At 40.7% G+C, this 17945-nt stretch overlaps 1 protein-coding gene across 4 annotated transcripts in view; it reads left to right on the forward strand.

Annotated features, from left to right (window-relative positions):
* The first annotated feature begins 6 nt into the window (after positions 1-6).
* The window catches only part of Cdc14a (cell division cycle 14A), a 154311-nt gene continuing 136372 nt past the window's right edge, over positions 7-17945 (forward strand). For 3 of the 4 annotated variants that reach the window (XM_010639075.2, XM_010639077.2, XM_010639074.2), the window contains exons 1-2: positions 7-62; positions 836-926. In XM_010639075.2, the coding sequence (XP_010637377.1) occupies positions 14-62; positions 836-926 (140 nt within the window). In that variant the 5' untranslated portion in view covers positions 7-13. Of the gene's footprint in view, positions 63-835; positions 927-2973; positions 3110-17945 lie in introns of those variants that run through there. The other variant, XM_033758336.1, reaches the window with a different exon arrangement.

The raw sequence follows: 17945 nt of genomic DNA on the forward strand, positions 1-17945 counted from the left end.
TGTCTCGCTTAAGATGGCAGCGGAGTCAGGGGAACTGATCGGGGCATGCGAGTTCATGAAAGGTGAGGAGAAGCCGCCCCCCACCCTGCAACCTTCACCTCCCCAACTCCTCCTTTTGCCCCTTCGTCCCCGCCTCTGCCCACGGAGTCTCCCGGGGCCCCGGGTCCTGTAGCCACGGCGCGCGCACTCGGGTCTCCTCTGCTCCTCTGCTATCCCCGAGGACCCCTTGCTTCCGGCTTCTCTTTCTTGCCTCCCTGGTTCCCTCTGCAGCAGCGCCCTGCTAGTGGGACAGCGCCGGCTTCTGCCTGAGCTGCTCCACTGAGCAGCTCGCGGAGCTTTTGCGCGGGTTAATCCTCTCGGTGTGCTTTACCCCACCGTGGTTGGCCTAGGTTTTCGAGACAACTCCACCCACACGCCCGTGTTTCTCCTGCCTTCCTTTTCTTGAGGTCCCCGGAGCTGCAGGGGAGAGGCTCGCCTCTCTGTTCCCCTTCCGCAGCTGCTGAGGTCTGGAGATTTCGGAACCAAACTTGCACCTCCAGTTTCGCGGGTACCCTAAGCTTAGGTCTACACTCGCTGGTCTAACACTGGGAAGAGCAGCTCCCCGCACCTCCCCGGAGAGTCCCTGGGTCTGGAACTCATGTCTCTCACTTCTCTTAACTTGTGCTCATGTTGAGCTTTTGGGTCTCTGGAAATCATGTTTCTGCCACGTGTTAATGGGGTCTTTAAATTATGTGCAGCTAGTTGTTATTTTTGATCTTTTGTACACGATTACACCCATTATGCCACTTCCCTACTTCTCATATGTTTTCTTCTGTGTTTTAAACTTGTCTTTCAGATCGGTTATATTTTGCTACTCTAAGGAATAGACCAAAAAGCACAGTACATACCCACTATTTCTCCATCGATGAGGAGCTGGTGTATGAAAAGTAAGTTTCTATTTTTTTCCCCCTCAAACCATTTGGCTTATTGGCTCTTTAGTTGAAGATATACTGTGTACTTTTATTTACTTTTTCCCTCAATGAGGTAGGTAACACTATTTTTTTAAAAGCTTTAAATGCTTGGGGAGAGGTGCAGGGAGAAATAGCATAATGAATCTGTCAACACCTCAGTCTCTTTAGACTTCTGTGTATACTAGTTCTTCCTACTCCCACGATAAGCAGCAACTGTTAGATTCCTAACACTCCGAGTGGGACCGGGCAGTCACAGCTCTGTTGTTACCAGACTGTCACTGGCTTGTGAGTCAGTCACCAAGTATTTATGCAGCACCCACGGGGTACAGGGTAGTGCGTTCACGACAAGTGCTTAAGCTTGGCGTTTCACAAGGCTTCTGTTGTGTCTCAGGATGTTTTTGTTTGTACAGCTTGTGTTCATAAAGTGGGACACATAAGCTGCAGGCAGCTGTGTCCAGCTCGTATCTATGAGAGAGATTTTGCTTGAATGGCAGATTACTGATTGAATTATTTAGGTGCCTCAAGCTTGGTATATTTTCTTTGCCTTTGAAAAAGTGGTATGAGTTCTCATTACTTACTTCCTTTGCTTCTGTGGGATTAGGATTTGAGAAGATAAAATATTAAGCAACCGTTTTCTGTAAAAGATAGTAAAGAAAGTATTTTAATGCATTAGGCGTTAAAAATTAATTGAAGCGAGGTAAATTTTCATTCAAAAAGGAACAGATAATAAGACTGAATGGTCTTGGCTATATCCTTTTAAGAGCTGGTATTACAGAAGAGCTTACTATATTCTAATTTAAACATTGAATTTTACTTTCTTATCATAACCAAACGTGCAGCTGAATGAACGTAGTTAAATGAACGTAGTTAAATGAACTCGTAAGAGTTGTCCTGTTAAAAATGATTTTGGCAGTTTTGCCTGAGGATTTGTGGGTAGCCCCTGGCCAACAAAGATCGAGTTTTCTGAACTTTAAGGGCATATTTTTTATTTGAGGAAAAAAATCTTTGTCACATCATCATAGATTTTCTTGAACTGATGTTTTCAGGACATTTCTCTTAGCGGTGCTGGGATCCTGAGCTTCTTGAAAGGCTGAGGTGAGAGTGGGAATGAAAGAGCCCTTTCCTGCTGCTCGTCAGTGCCCAGGGCTGCTGAGACGGAGGTCTAAATCCCCGGTGTCAGGTTACAGCTCTGCTCCTAGACAAATGGAGTGTTCTGCACAGCCTGATCCCTGACCATGTGTACCTGGATGATGTCACTGCCAGCAGTGTTTACTGAGTGGTCATCTATTGTTGGCAGTGGGCATTGTTGTGGCTTTCCTTTTGTGAGTTTAGGGTTTAGGGATCTCTGAGGTAAAGAGTTTGTAAATGCCTTCGTGTTCCATCCTGCAGTGACTAAGGTACCAGAGATTATTAATTTGCCATTGAATGGGCTCCAGTCATTGAGGTCTGAGTCACTTCTCTTGGGATTGCTAGGTGGCAGATCTAGCAGAAAATTATATTCAGCCAGCTAAACACAGTGCACAATGGCTTTTTGAGTCTAATATTGACATGTGAGGAAAACATTTCCTGTGCAATTTTAATGCTGGTATTTTAGGATAGGGCTGGCTACAAATCATACACTTTTTGTATTTATTCCACTGTATTTCTGGTGTCTTGTAAGGAACAGCTTGCTTGAGGCTATTCATTTCATCTTGTGAGTTTGGATGTCGTTGGAAGCCATCATGAACACTCATTCTGGTCAGAGTGTGTGCCTCTCTTAGTTTGCGCTCGCCCTCGCATGCCACAGCAGGGCTGCGGTTCTTATCACCCCATCTCTTTTGCTTCCCCAGCGTATTGTGCAGTGCTGGATGGTACAGAAATAAAATGATGATGACTGCAGAGGATAGGAGCTGCTAAGCAGCAGGGTGAATATCAGGACTGCAGCTAGAGGTACAGGAAAGGAAACTATCCTGAGAGGAGCACAGCCCTTGGGCGGAGAGGATCTCAGGATGGTGGGGCGTGTCTGGTGGGAGGGTTCAGAGAAGGCTTTCTGGGGGAGTTGAGGTTGGCTTGGAGGATGGATGGGGTTTTATTCAGCAGGAGCATGAGAGGAAAGAGAAGAAAGAATGACAAGAATGAGGAGGAGGATCAGGACATCTGCTGAGGGAACACTTTGCCTGGTGTGTACGCAGGTCACATGGGGGGAAATGTGGAGTATGAACCTGAGAGGTCAGCTGGGGACAGATTGATTGCCAGGGTGAGGAACCTGCAGTTTCCTCGGTATGCTATGTTTGTGCTCTTGTGAGAGTTCTGGGCAAATATGGTGTGACTGGATTTGGGCTAATTGCAAACAATGGCAAACATTTACTGAGCATCTAAAGGTGTGGCAGGTGCTCTTCTAGGTGTTCCACAGATAACCATTTTTTTTTCAAAATAATACTGTGAGGCAGGCACTATTGCCATCCTATTGCTCAATGATGAAAATAAGGGATAGAGTGGTTAGGTAACTTGCCCAAGGTCACAGAAATAAGCAGTAACAGAGCTGGAGTATAAAACTAAATCTTCTGGTTCCAGAGGACATATGCCCTTATTTCAAAAATTAACATAGTAGCATCACTCAAGGGAGATTAGAGAGAAGGTACGAACCTACACAGAAAGATTCTGGAATGTCTGATGGGGGAGAAACAAGTATCTTAGCTAGATTAGGATGAGGGCTATGATGATGGAAAGAAGGGCTCTGAATCCATGTGACGTGGCAGCAGATCAGGTGGGTTACATGTTGCGGGGTTGAGGAAAAAGAGCCAAAGAAGTTTTTAAGACAGCCTGGGTGGTGAGCCTGCAGGTGTTAGAACAGAACTGAAACAAGGAAATAGGGCAGAAGAATTGGCTTTGGTGGGAAGATCCAGCTTTCCATCTTAGCCAGAATGAGTTTAAGAAATGCAGAGGAAGTCTAGAGAGGTGGCAATGATGGTAGTCCGGGTAGGAGGATCACAAGTTGCAGCCTAGCCTGGGCACCTTAGTGACTTAGCAAAATAAAAAATAAGAAAGGTCTGGGGATTTGCTTGGTGCCAAAGCTCTGGGTTCAATCCACCGTAGTTGGGGGAAAAGTCAAGGCATATTCACATCACTGTTGAATATCACGTAAATTTGGTGTTCTTAAATTTGGGAGTTTCCCAAAGAGATGATAAAGCTGTAAGAATGGTGCAGTTTCTGGGGAGGAAGAGAAGATATATCTCTGTATCTTACAAGTAGGGCTAGGTTGAGAGAAGCAAGGGAAGAAGTAAATAGCCAAATAGGTGGAGATAAACTGAAGGAGAGGGAGGGAAAGTCGGGAGGGACAGAGGCAGCAGAGTCCATCTCTACAGCTCCACTTCTGGGACGTGAGGACTGCCCAGTCTCTAGGAGGACATGTGACATCCTGGATTCTGTCTGTGGAGGGTGTCCTGTGGGGAGAAAGCTCATGACTATTACATCATAATGTATATGCCTCTACGGAAAGGGCTCTCTTTGTATACAGCAACACATAGGGTCTCTGTAGCCCTATAAGTGTGTAATTATTTGATGACTGCTTCAATGAAATGCTACCATTCTAGCTAAATTATCACCTTAGAAACTATTAAGTAGACTCTTTAAATATTAGGCTACAGATCTTCTGGACACAGCAGTGTCATGTGCAGATGTTTATTTAGTTATGAAAGGATGATAGAACTCCATGATTAAAATGACAACCTTCTGAGAGAAGCCAGTGGAGAAAATTAAGTCACCTCATGAGGTTGAGGCTATTAGAATGAAAGTTCGAATTTGCTTCTTGATTTTAAAACAACTTATCTCATCTCTGTAGGCCTGATTAGTTTTAATGAAATGTGTATAATAAGAACTAATTCTTTGTCCTTAGGTCAGAATTTCAAGTCAGAATTAAAACAGAGTATAGGCCAGCGGTGTAGAACCTATGGCACACGTGCCACGGCAGACTATTTGTTATCATTGAAAGCTCTAAAAGGTTCGCCATCACTGGTATTGGCTAACATCCTTGTGGTACAAACATAGCCCCTTGAACAGGGAGCCTTTCAAGGAAGATTATCTGTACTTGATGAAGCTACAGAAAATACACAATTCTCCAGAAAGGATAATTCTTTGGTATTAAACTGGGCCCTATAATCCAAATGGAGGCGTCATTTTAGTAATCTAGCTCATGATTTTTGGCTCAGGGGTTAGCAACATCAAATGTGTTGATTGTATGGCGTTTATGTGTTCCTCCTAATGGGGATTATGGGTGTAGGTTTGGTGTTAATGGCATGGAAAGCTGGTCAGTAGTGAAGGACACTGTATAGGCAGTGACAGTGAACGTTTTAGAGATTTCAGTGATAACGGACAGCCTGCTGTGGCACGCGTGCCATAGGTTCGCCACCACTGGCATGAGGTCTTCATTTTTAGTCTTGTTCTTTTCATTTCTTCTTTCCTGGTACTTGCAAAGGGAAGGTAATGAAAAAGCAGCAGAGGAGATATCTGCACAGGGAACTAGATTTTAAGCAGTTATGCATAAATTTCACCAAGTATTTTAGCATGGTAAGAATGAGCAGCCTCTAAGTGAGGACTAGTTAGCTAAATGGGAGATATAAATAATCAGTTTTTTAATTTAAACTTTATGAAATCACCCTGATAAATGCAACAAGGAAATTTTAGAAGAATGACTTAAGACTATCCGTCATACAGATTTGAGTCAGAATGTGAACACAGGACATCTTTGAAGTATAGAAAAACTTGTCTTATCTAGAAATATTTTGTGGAATGAATATTTAGGTTAGATGTAGGTGAGAAGAAACCCTTTTAGTTTTCAACTTTTATTTCAAGTTTAATATGTTGCCGGTCAGATTATTTGATGGGAAGTTGTGTTGCCCTCAAACTAATCACACACACACACACACACACACACACACACACACACACACACACATACACACGTGTATATATGATCTTATGGAGCCTCAGGGTCAGCATCCAGCGCTTCAGCTCTCATTGTGAAGTGGAATTATGTAGACAGAAGAGGAGATTTGGTTAAATTCAGGACAAATTCACTATGTGCTGTTGTTAATCACCACTTCATAGGTGAGGAAGTGAGGCCCAGAAAGACAGTGCATAGTCTGAGGTCACTGAGCTAGTAAGTGACAGAATCACAGCGCAAGCTACAAGCTGACTTCTCTGGAGTCCATAGGCCTCCACCAATTTCCCGGGTGTCCTTTCTTGAGCTTGGTGGGAAGGGTGTGGGACAGCTCTGGCCTTTCCTGGCAGGCTTTATCCCGCGTGACAGTTTTAATGAGAAATGTCCAAGTCATGTGACGTGTGGTGGTAATTACAAGTGTTTTGTTTGCAGACCCTCTTTTGTGTATGTAATTTTGTCTTTTCTCCTTTTGGCGTGCTGTTATAAAAACAGAAAAGAAGTTGAGTTAATTATTATTGTATTTTAGGAGGACATGTGCAAGCAAAAGAAACCCAGTTTTTATAAGTCCATGAAAACTGCTTTTGTAGGCTGTCTGGTGATATGTTCTTGCTGGTTAACCTGTGTAATTTAAGAGGTAATGATTTCTGCATAGAATTCTCTGAAAAACCTAGAAAACTGCTTAGCTTTTAAATGATGCTAGGTTTATATTTTCTTTTCCTTTTTTTCTTCCTTCTGTCCTAACCTTGAAAAAATAGCTCAGTATTGATCAGTCCTCCTTTTTGAAAATGTGAGCTTTAGGTGTGTGTGCTTAGGTTTGAGTATACATATATGTATATATATATCCAGAGTTGTCATGTTCTTTCATTATGAGGAAGCCAGTTCTTAATTAGGTGATCCACTGGAGTCAGATTTTACTTCCTAGATTGATTTAAACCTGGCTGTTTTGACCCCTCATGCATTCACAATGGGTAGCCAGTCTCTAATTTTCCTAATGATAAATTCTTGTGCAGTTTTTTCAGTTTGCTTGAAGTAAGCCTGGTGAAAATGCAGAATGGAGCCTGGCTGCTAAGGAATTTTCTTAAAAGGGTTTGTCTTCATCAGGACACAGAGAGTGCGGCCCAAGCAGACTTTCTAGTGGGCTCAGGAGAGCTGGACGGGGTGCTGTCTGCAAGTACAGTGTTTTTGGTGCCAGGCCACCACAGGACGGCTTCATTGTTTTGTTTGAAGTAGATTCCTAAGACATCAGATGTTCTCATTTGTAAGTTCATAAACACATTCCGAAGCCCAAAGTAAATGACTTTTTCTTAGCCACAGCTCAAAACACTTTCATACTTGAAAAAAAAAAAAACTAGACACATTTTTTATGGGACTTGAACAGTAGAATTTGAAACTTATAAAATGGTGGAAAATTGCTAAACAAAAATTGCTGTTTAGTTGGGATAGATTTTCATGAGGAAAACTGTGCTAATGTTTTGAAGATAGACACATATAAAAGAAGGTAGTGGGATAAAAACAGGGTGAAGGGCAATATGTAACAAAAGCTGTAGCTGTAAGTGTGAGGAGTCCAAGGGGAGAAGAGGTTTTTACTCTTCAGGTGTCAAAGACTTCAGAGAGTGATGTTTGAACTAGCTGTGAAGGGTGTGTGAATAGCAGAGGACATTTTATGATGTCTTTGAGGACCAGTAGGACCAGTTTTTGCTCACCATTGTATCCCTCTGGCTAGTCCAGGGCTTGGCACAGAGATTGTACTGCAGGCTGAATGAATGAGTTACCGAGGAAAAGGAAAGAAGAGATTTCAGGTAGGGCTCTGAGCAAAGACGCAGTGGTGTTTGGGAACAGCAGTTCCTTTCGATGGCGTGTGATGTTGGAATGGAGAGCAGACGCGTGTGAGGAGTGGGCTGTGGGAAGCCACTTGATGTCAGTCAGTTGTGCTTGTTTGGGAATGGCAGAGGGGCAGATCTGGGGTCTGTGCAGACCGGTGTACCTGTGGCTGACAGCGGGGTGGGGGACCAGGGAGGCCCAGGCGGGATTGGGTTTGGGGTGTAGCAATGGGAACAGACAAGCCACATGGGGAGAGGCTGGGAAGGATGGACTGACTGGATTTGGAGCCCACTAGATAAGGGCAGGAAGGAGGACTTGAAGGTGAAGGCAAAGTTTCTGGCTTGGAGGACTTGGAGAAAATGACAGGTTAAGTACAAATGTGTAAATTAGGAGGAATTGCCTGTTTTTTGTTGCATGAGAAACAGGAAGTAAAAAGGGGGATTCAGAAAAATGGAGTCTCTGTCCTTTATGAACTTTAATCAGAAAATAGGCAATGATTGTTCTGGATATTTAGGTATTTATTTGTTTAAAATATGGGAAGTAGGTAGGACAGTTGATCTCAAATTCCTCTTTGGCTTTGGGATTTGAGTCAGGCTTTCTGTGGTGAATTGTGGAATGCATTATTTTTTTTAAAAAACAAAACTTTTAAAGAAGCTTAGTTTCAGTTTACTTAAAATATGTTTTTGTTAATCAAATATTTCTAGGACCACCAAATAAATATATATTTATACAAGAGCCATCAATTATATTTCTCTATTTGTTGAAAGTGTGAAATAGTCCCAGTTTTTATCAACTTTCAAAATCTGATAAATAATCACAGTTATATGTGGTTGACAGTGAATTCCATTATAAGAAGAGTTTGTGTGAACTATAGTTTTTATTTATATATTTATTTTTTGGCTTTTTTGAGATGGAATCTCACTGTGTAGCTCAGGCTGACCTTGAACTTGAATATATATATACAGTGCAGGTTTGTCCCAAATTTGTAATCCTCCTGCCTCAGCCTTCTTAGTGCTAGGATTATAGGTATATGCCACTACACCCAACTGTGAACTATATTTTTTAGGTAAAATATTTCCTTTATTAATTTAATATTTTGGTCTTAAACATGATAACATTCCATTGATTAACTGAAGAGATTTTCAGTTAGGGCATGCTGGCTGGCTGGCTTTCTCTTACTTCTTTTTTCTTTTCTCTCCCTCACTTCTCCCCACTCCATTCTATTTTTGTGGTATTCAAGATTGAATGTAGAATTTAGGGCTTTTGGATTGAGCTGTTATCTCCATCAATTTTTTTTTTTTTTTTGGTAGACAGGATCTCACTAAGCTGCTATGTTGCTCAGGCTGAACTTAAACTTGTGATCCTTCTTTCTCAGACTCTCAAGAGTGCTGGGATTACAGACATGCATCACCATGCCTAACTGTGCTGCTTTGTTTATAAAATTTAATTTTCTTTGGAGAGTCTGAAGAGGTGGTTTATTTCAAATTTGGTCTCCTTAATTGATGTACAGTATAGCATTTATGTACTTTTGTCTGGGAATGTGGCATTTCAGCAAGGCAACTTCTACAGAGCATGGGAAAATTACTTTTTGAAAAACAGTGCTTGGCATCGAATCCAGGGGCTTGTGCATTCTAGGCAAGGGCCCTATCACTGAGTGATATCTCTCCAATCTGGAAAAATCACATCTTGACATATTAAAATCTTAGACTTTGCAAAAGAAATCTATGCTTCTACCTTCTTAAAAAATTTACTAATCATGACTTGCTTTATACAATACTCAGACTCTGTCATTATGAGTGCAATGACTATGAACAGTCCACTGTAATTCAAGGATAGTTTAAAAGGCTTGTAAGGGATAAAGGGCTCTTTACTGATGTGCCAGATGGCCCTGCTTGCCAAACAGCCTGTGTCTTTTAGTGGTTTTAATTTATTTGTTGAGTTTTATCGACACTTTACTGCTGTGTGTTGAGCATTTTTTGGCGTTGCCTTTTGTCAGATTAGCTTTCAACATCACTGCATGCAGTGCTCACTCACAGCTGCTTCCACCCTGCGATGTCTGATGAGCCTCATCTACTGCAGCCGTAGAAACCAGACGCCTGATTTTATTAGCAAGGATATGAAATAAGTCTAAATAGACTCAGACTGGGACTCTCTTATAAATATAGCTGGAGGGCATACTTGGGTTTTGTGGCAGGCTTTAAAAGAAATAATCTGACTTTGTTCTTGGCTTACTTATGATTCAAGTTCACTTATGTTTCAGATTGGTGAGATTTCTGAATTGGGGTCCTTGTATAACTGATTTTGGGGTGGGTACCGGGGACCAAACTCATGACTTTGTGCTTCCAAGTCAGGCGCGGTGCCACTGAGCTAAATCCCCGGTCCTATAACTGATTTCTTTCTCTATATACTTCTTTATTTTTGAAGGGTGTATGGAATTAACATAGCATTTGTATTCGTCCTGATAGTCAAATTACTGATTCATTTGGAACGTTAAAAATATTTTAAATTTTTGCTAAGTATGAGAAAAAGACTGTTTAAAGGGTCTCTTCTTGGAAACTGTTCACGGTGGGTACCGATTCTGCTAGACCTGCCTCTACCGTGTCAGCGTTGTGTAGTTCCTCAGGGCTGGAGAGCGTTGCCTGTGGCTCTGGATCCCCAGAGGAAAGGCTTGACATGATTTGAGCTTGGTACAAATCTCGGGAAGAACTGAAGTAGTTGGGATGAGTCTTTCCGAGTAGGGTTACTACCGAAGCAGACTCATCTGGAGCGAGCCAGTGGTGAAGATCTGGCGGCAGAGGGAAGACGGGGAATGTGCCCGACCTTTCTGCACATGAGACGTGTGGATGGTGGTCTTGTGATGCTCACACCCCTGCTGCCTCTTCCTATTTAGGATTTTTTGGTTACTGTTTTATTTTGTTTTGATCAGTTTCTACTCTTACCAGCAGTTATTGGAAACGATTATCTTATGGCACTAGACATTATTTAAAATCTTTATCAGTACATCTTTGCAGTGCATAATATTTATATTCCCGGTGAGGAGTTGGTACGTGTACATAACACATCTTCATTCCTTTTTTATCCTCATTCTGTTATCTTTTGTTTTGTTATATTATAATTTGAGTTTCTCATATAAGAGAAGCTATGTGACTTTTTTTTTGGGGGGGGGTACTGGAGACCTTGCACTTGTGAGGCAGGTGTGGTGCCACTTAGCTAAATCCCCGCCTGAAACTATGTGATATTTAAGCTTGTGTATCTGGCTTATTTCACTTAATATGGTCTCAAGGTGCATCAATGGTGCATCCTATAAATGGCTTAATTTTATTTTTCTTTATGGCAGAGATGTACTCCACTGTATGTAAGTACCACATTTTCTGCTCCCAAGATTTAACTATTATGAGCTGTGCTGCTGTATACATGGGTATGTTTGTATCACTGTGATATGATGTCTTTAACCCTAGGAGATACCTAGAAGGGGAAGAGTTGGGTCAAGTGGAATTTCTAGTTGTAATTTTTTTGAGAAATCTTCTGGGTGGTTGTACTAGTTTACATTTTCACCAACAATGTAGACATGTACCGTTTCCCCCACAGCCTCACCAGCATTTGTTAGTATTTGATTCTGGATTATTTTTGTTTTGTATTCATTGGGTATAAAATGTGATGCGTGATAGTTCTCTTTGCATACAACCTGCTATACAGTTTAGAATGATTAGAGTGGGAGAAAGATTGTCACAAATGAACCAACCATGCCAGTCTTTCACGTATTTACTCAGTTGTCTCAATGCCAGGTGTTAGGGGCACAACCAAGCTCTATTCTCATGGAGCTTATGGACTGATCACTGTAGGAAGACATGATTCAAATATCCAGACAGAACAGAATCAAGGACAAAAACCATATGATCCGCTCAAAAAATGCAGAAAAAGCATTCAACAAAATTCAACACCATTACATGATGAAAACCCGGCAGAAAATTGGAATAGATGGTCTTTATCTCAACTCCATAAAGGCTATCTAAGGAAAGCCAATAGCCAACATTATACTAAATGGTCAAAAACTGCAAACCTCTATGCTAAAATCAGGAACAAGACAAGGATGTCCACTGTCACCACTCCTGTTCATTATAGTTTTGGAAACATTAACCACAGCAATTAGACAAGAGAAAGAAATAAAAGGAATAAAGATAGGAAAGGAAGAAGTGAAACTGTCACTATTTGCTGACAATATGATACTCCACATAGAAGACCCAAAGAACTCTGCCAAAAGACTTCTGGACTTGATTGACAGATTCTGTGGAGTAGCTGGATACAAGGTAAACACTAAAAAATCAATAGCCTTTTTATATGCAAATAGCAGCCTTACCGAGAGAGTGAAATTAGGGAAACAATACCTTTCACAATAGCATCCAAAAATTGAAATATCTAGGAATCAGTCTAACAAAGGAGACGAAAGACCTCTACACTGAAAACTTACAGAACTCTGAAAGAGATTGAAGAGGATATAAGAAAATGGAAAAACATCCCTTGTTCCTGGGTAGGAAGAAAAAATATGGTGAAAATATCCATACTTCCAAAACTCCTATACAGATTCAATGCAATCCCTATTGAAATCCCAACAGTGTATTTCATAGAACTAGAGAAAATGATTAAAAAATTCATTTGGAATCAGAAAAGACCTAGAATAGCAAAAGAAATTCTAGATAACAGAGACATGGCAGTGGGTATCACAATTCCCAACCTAGTACTGTGTACTACAAAGCCACTGATTAAAAACAGCATGGTATTGGCAAAGAAACAGACCTGAGGATCAATGGAACAGATTAGAAGATGCAGAAGCATCTCCTGACATTCTCAGGTACCTCATCTTTGACAAAGGAGCCTCTTTAATAAATGGTACTGGAAAAATTGAATTTCAACTTGTCAAAGATTAAAACTAGACCCAAACTTGCTGGAAGATAAATTAGGTAGAACTCTTGAAGATATTGGCATAGGAAAAGACTTTATGGACAAATCCTCAGTAGCTTGGGAACTAGCACAAAGAATCAACAACTGGGATCTCATCTTTTTAAAAGGTTCTGCACTGCAAAAGAAACCACCAACAGAGCTAAAAGACAAACTACAGTGTGGGAAAACATTTTTACCAGCTGCTCCTCAGACAAAGGACTATTATCTAGAATATATAAAGAACTAAAAAAAAAAAAAAAAGATCAGACACCCCCCCAAATATAAAGATCCAATTAAAAAATGGGCATCTGAAATGAACAGATATATCTCAGACTAAGAAGTAAAAGCAGCAAATAATCATGAAAAAATATTCAACATCACTGTTCATTTGAGAGATACAGATGAAAACAACACTGAGATTTCACTTCATCCCAGAAAGAATGGCTGCTATCAAGAAATCAACCAATAGCAAATGCTGATTGAGGTTGTGGGGAGAAAGGAAGCCTGCATTGCTGCTGGGAATCAGACTGATATAATCAATATGGAGATATCTCAAACAAATTGACCCAGATATTCCTCTGCTGGGTATCTTCCCAAAAGAATTAAAAGAATCATACCACAGTGATATATGCTCACCTATGTTTATAGCGGCACAATTTCTAATAGATAAAACTTGTAAACAGCCCAATTGCCCATAAACTGGATAAAGGTGTGTGTGCTTTTTAATAAAGTGGAGCACTTTTCAGCCATTAAGAATGAGAAACTAGAGACATTTATAGCTAAGTGAATGCACATTGAGGCCATATTCTTAAGTGAAATTAATAAGTCACACATGTGTAAATACCGAATAGTATCCCTGTTGTGAAAAAGTAAAAGTGTAAATAAGGATTAAAATGTATAATTGATATTGTGTAATTGGAAGAAAAGTCTAAAGGAGTAGAGAAACTGGGAGGGGTAGGGGAAAGGTAAAAAGGGAAAAGAAAAAATATGCGAAAAGGGAAAACATGGAAACAATGTGTTTGTAAACAGGGGAGGGTGGAGGGGGAGAAGGGAGGGCTGGGGAATGGGGAAAAAAATAAGAACCTGATCAGTCATATATAGGTACAAGATCCCGATGATGAATGTAACTGTATTGTATACCTAAAATGTACTAATAAATTTAATAAAGATTAAAAAAAAAATCCAGACAGAAAATGAACTGTAAGCTCTCTGAAGGAAACACCTACCGATTAAAGTCGGTCTTCTTGGGAGATGTGTTTGAGAACCAGGGTCTAGGCAAGGAGGGGTGAAAATGGGGATCTGAGGAAGTGTGATTGGGCTGAGACCCAAAATGTGAGTAGATGATCGAGGCTGGAGCGTGGGAGGATAGCAGCAGTAATCCTGATGGCTGGAGCCTGCTAGCGATTAGATAAGGGGATGGTGCAAAATGAGACCCCAAGGAGGTAGAGGTTGCACTACCCAGGGCTTCCAAGGCGAAGTTGAGGTTTTGTTTTGATTTCAAGAACTCAGAGAGATAATGTGATCATCAGCACAGGTTTTAGAGTAACTATTTTTCTTTTCAGGGCTTCCGCTCCTGCAGGATACGTGAGGGTTAGCCTTTTGTGTGCAGGGCATCAGTCCTTACCCTGTTTTCTGCCTGAGCTATGCTTACACTGCCCACATAGTGTTGTTGCCTTTGGCACCTACCATCCAATAATGGTGTTAATTTACGCTGGTCGGGAGCACTTCTGTAGGAGTGAATTTTAATCTTACCAATGTATTCCTGAAGAAGCATCCTTTTAGGTCCATCAATCTGAGTCTTTAGAGGGATTTTCAAGAGTTGCTCTAAAGAGGGTAATCACAGAATGACAGACTTGGGTGTCTGAAGGTGCCATGTATCCCCCGACCCGTTGTTTGATTTCAGGGCAAAGTGACAGCACTCGTCCATTTTAGAGGAGCAGCAGGTGAACTTTTCCATGACCCTGCAGTTTGCCTCAGGCTTATCTGCTTACAAGTCCAATTATTTAAATATAGGATGACCAAAAATACATATTTTTGGGTAAACTTTATAAGAGAATACAACAGGAAATATAAAAATGACGTTTTTATTAAAATTTTTTAAAACAAGAATTGACTGGTTGCAGTGACAGCTGCCCAGGCACTGAGTGCTGCCAGAGTGATGCTGGGGTAAATGTGTAAGTGGTTAAGAAGATAACTAGTGTGAGAAATGCAAACCCAAACAATTCCAAGATTCCAGCCTGTGCCAGTCAGAGAGGCTGTCATCAGAAACAAAACAAATGGACCTGAGGATGTGGGGAAAAAGGAACCTTTCTGCAGTACATCATTGGTGAGAATGTACAGCCACTAGGGAGGAGGGTGCTCTGGACTCTCAGTTTTGTGAACCCAGTTTCCTAAAAACTGAGATGTTGCAACAGGGGACAAGAGTGAAATTTTCTCCTTTCATGATTTCAAGAAATGCCACACTTCATGCAGATAAAGTACATAATAGTTCTGTCAAATTTCCTAGAATAAAGAACTGCTTTCTAGTCCATAGATTTGCTACCCAAATGTGCAGAAAGCATAGCAAATTTTAGGGAGATAGCAGTGTTCTCCCCTTTTCCTGAGGAGGAACTCTGAGGGAAATTCCTTTTGAGCCCAGACCCAATATATTGAGAGGACTGAGTACATCCAAGTAGGGCAGGTAGCTCTTGAGAAACATTTGAGCTGTTGAGTGAGTGGGTTTCTCTGGTGTGGATAAATGGAGTCACAGATCTCCAGATTCTAATATATGATATGTGCAGTAGCTGGGAAGACTTTGAAAGCCATCTAATTCAGTGGCTTCCTTTGATGGATGAGAGTGTAGAGTCCCAACAAGGTAAGACAGTGACTGGATTGACCAAAATGGGACTGGAATCCCCTGGCTCCTGTTGGTCTTTAGTTCTACAGTAGACTTTTATGTGCACGGAAGGCTTGTTATTGAGTTGCTTTTCCTCAGGATGTTGGCATTGATGTGACTTTGGGTCGTTTGCTGTTAGCGTCTGAGCAAAAACTGCTGCGTGCCCTTAGTTTAGGTTAGTATTCACTGAACTTTTATGACCTTTAAAAATATGGTCATTATGAGTACAGTCAGGTGCAGGAACTTTATCATCTGACTGGAATGGTGCTAATAACATTGAGTAGTAAAGAAAATAGTTGGTGGGCTGGGGATTTAGCTCAGTGGTCCGCCACCTGCCTTGCAATTGCAAGAACCCGAATTCGATCCCCAGTATAAAAAAAAAAAAAAAGAATAAAGAAAAAAGAAAATAGTTGGTGTGTGTAGTCCAGAGGTTGTGCTGTTTAATTTCACCCAAATTTTATATTTATGTATGCCTGTGTGTAATCTCAGTTATAGGATAATACCATTTTCTCAGTGGATGGTGACGTCCTAGGGAGTAGGGACTGGCTTTCAGTACGTATTGAATGTGTAAATGAACAGACAAAACATATCAGCAGTGCTGGTAAAAAAAAAAAATAAAGGATTGGGATACCTTATTATGATCCTATGGAATTTTTTCATCCTATTTTTAAAGTAGTTTTTTTTTTTTTTTAATAATAAGCGTTCTTGGATTAACACCTTAACTTGTAGCATCTTGCTCAGAACAGGTGGTAATAGACTGTTGAATATGTGAGTAATGTTGCAGAGGAGCTGAAGATGTTCACCTACAACTTCTAATACATAGAATAAGGATAACAGTACTTCAGTGATCCCTCTGGGAACAGACTCAGCAGAATTAGTTTTTTTTAGACAAAATAGTGATAGACTATAAACTTCTTGAATCTTATGAGAAGGCTGGACATGCTAGGTAGGAAAGAAAGCTTTCAGCCTTAGCACTGGCCATTTGCATATCTGTGGGACCAACACTTGTGTGCAGTGGGTGACTCTGTGGGTGACCCCAAGTGCACCTGATCCTTCAGCTCTTCTTTCTCCTGTAGTTGCTCCTCTAAGGAGATCACCTTCTTTCCTCCCCACTACTTCTGCTTGCTCCAGTTTTAAAAATTCCTTCCCTGTCAAAACAGGAACAGATTTGATTTTAGCTATTAATGCTAAAGACAGATTGATTCTTGCTGCTTCATTATAGTCGATTCATACTTTTATAAATTTATTAGAGGAAATTTCTGCATAGTTAGAGAAACTCATTTGTTCGTTCATTCATTCCTGTGGGAATCAGGGTATTATGAGACAATAAAAGCACATATCCATGGATTTCCCTACCCGAATGAATACCCTTCTCTACCCAGGCAAAGTGGGGGTCGTGCCTGGCCGTGGCTGTGGCGACCTTTTCCTTGTAATGCTAGAACAGAGGAGGCATTGTCCACTGCCGGAAGGTCAACAGGTCAATTTAAAGGGGTCCACTCTGCCCTCAGATTTCTGTATAGTCACTAAGGGACTTTATCTCTGCTGTTTCTCTTCCCTGCTCACTGTCCCTGGGTTGACAGTGTTACATTTCTTCTCTCCTATGTTGAACCTATGTCATTGACTTGCCTTTGTTGTAAGTTTCCAAAATACATATTTTCTACTCTAACTAGCATTATTTGACTTATTTACACTGATTTTAGTTGATTTGAAAATTTTAATATTTTCCTCTAGCTAATCATCTTTATTATAAATGTGTTTTATTTTTCCCTACTTCTAGGGAAGATTCTTATTTTTTTTTCCTCATTGAGTTTATTGGTACATTTTAGGTATACAGTACAGTTATATTCATCATTGGGATCTTGTACCTTTACATGACAGATCTTGGTTCTCATTTTTTCCCCTTGTCCCTTCCCTCCCTTCACCCTAGGGAAGATTCTTATTAAGAAGCATGTTACTGGAAGGTGTTTTCTTTATTTGTAGCATTTTTAAATGTAAAAGTAGTGATAATGTAGCGTAGTATGAGGAACTGTAACTCTTTTTTTTGATGACCTTGGCATTATCAGAAATGTATTTAGTTAGGGAAAAATAATATTATAAATATATAAACATTCTTATAAACATGACAAAGAAGGGATATAGCAAATGACCTTACAAGATAGTTTTTTGACTTTATATTTGTTTGTGATGATTCTGGCTTTTGAAGACTTGCTCTGAGTTGCTCATGGTTGTGAAAAGTTTTTGACTGATCTTTTTTTAGTGTGACTTGAAGACTATCCAACGTTTTGTGGAATATAAGGCCAGGCCCATCGATCATGAAGATATTTTGGGGTGGGACGTTTCCTGAGTTACAACTGCGTAAAACAGTAGCATCTTCATCAGTTATTTTTGGAGAGCAACCTGCTGTTATAGCAGTCTGTCTTTCCTAGGGACCATTAAGGAGGAT

The sequence above is a fragment of the Fukomys damarensis genome, unplaced genomic scaffold (genome assembly GCF_012274545.1).
Source record: "Fukomys damarensis isolate Sample0158 unplaced genomic scaffold, DMR_v1.0_HiC HiC_scaffold_33, whole genome shotgun sequence".
Lineage (NCBI taxonomy): Eukaryota > Metazoa > Chordata > Mammalia > Rodentia > Bathyergidae > Fukomys > Fukomys damarensis.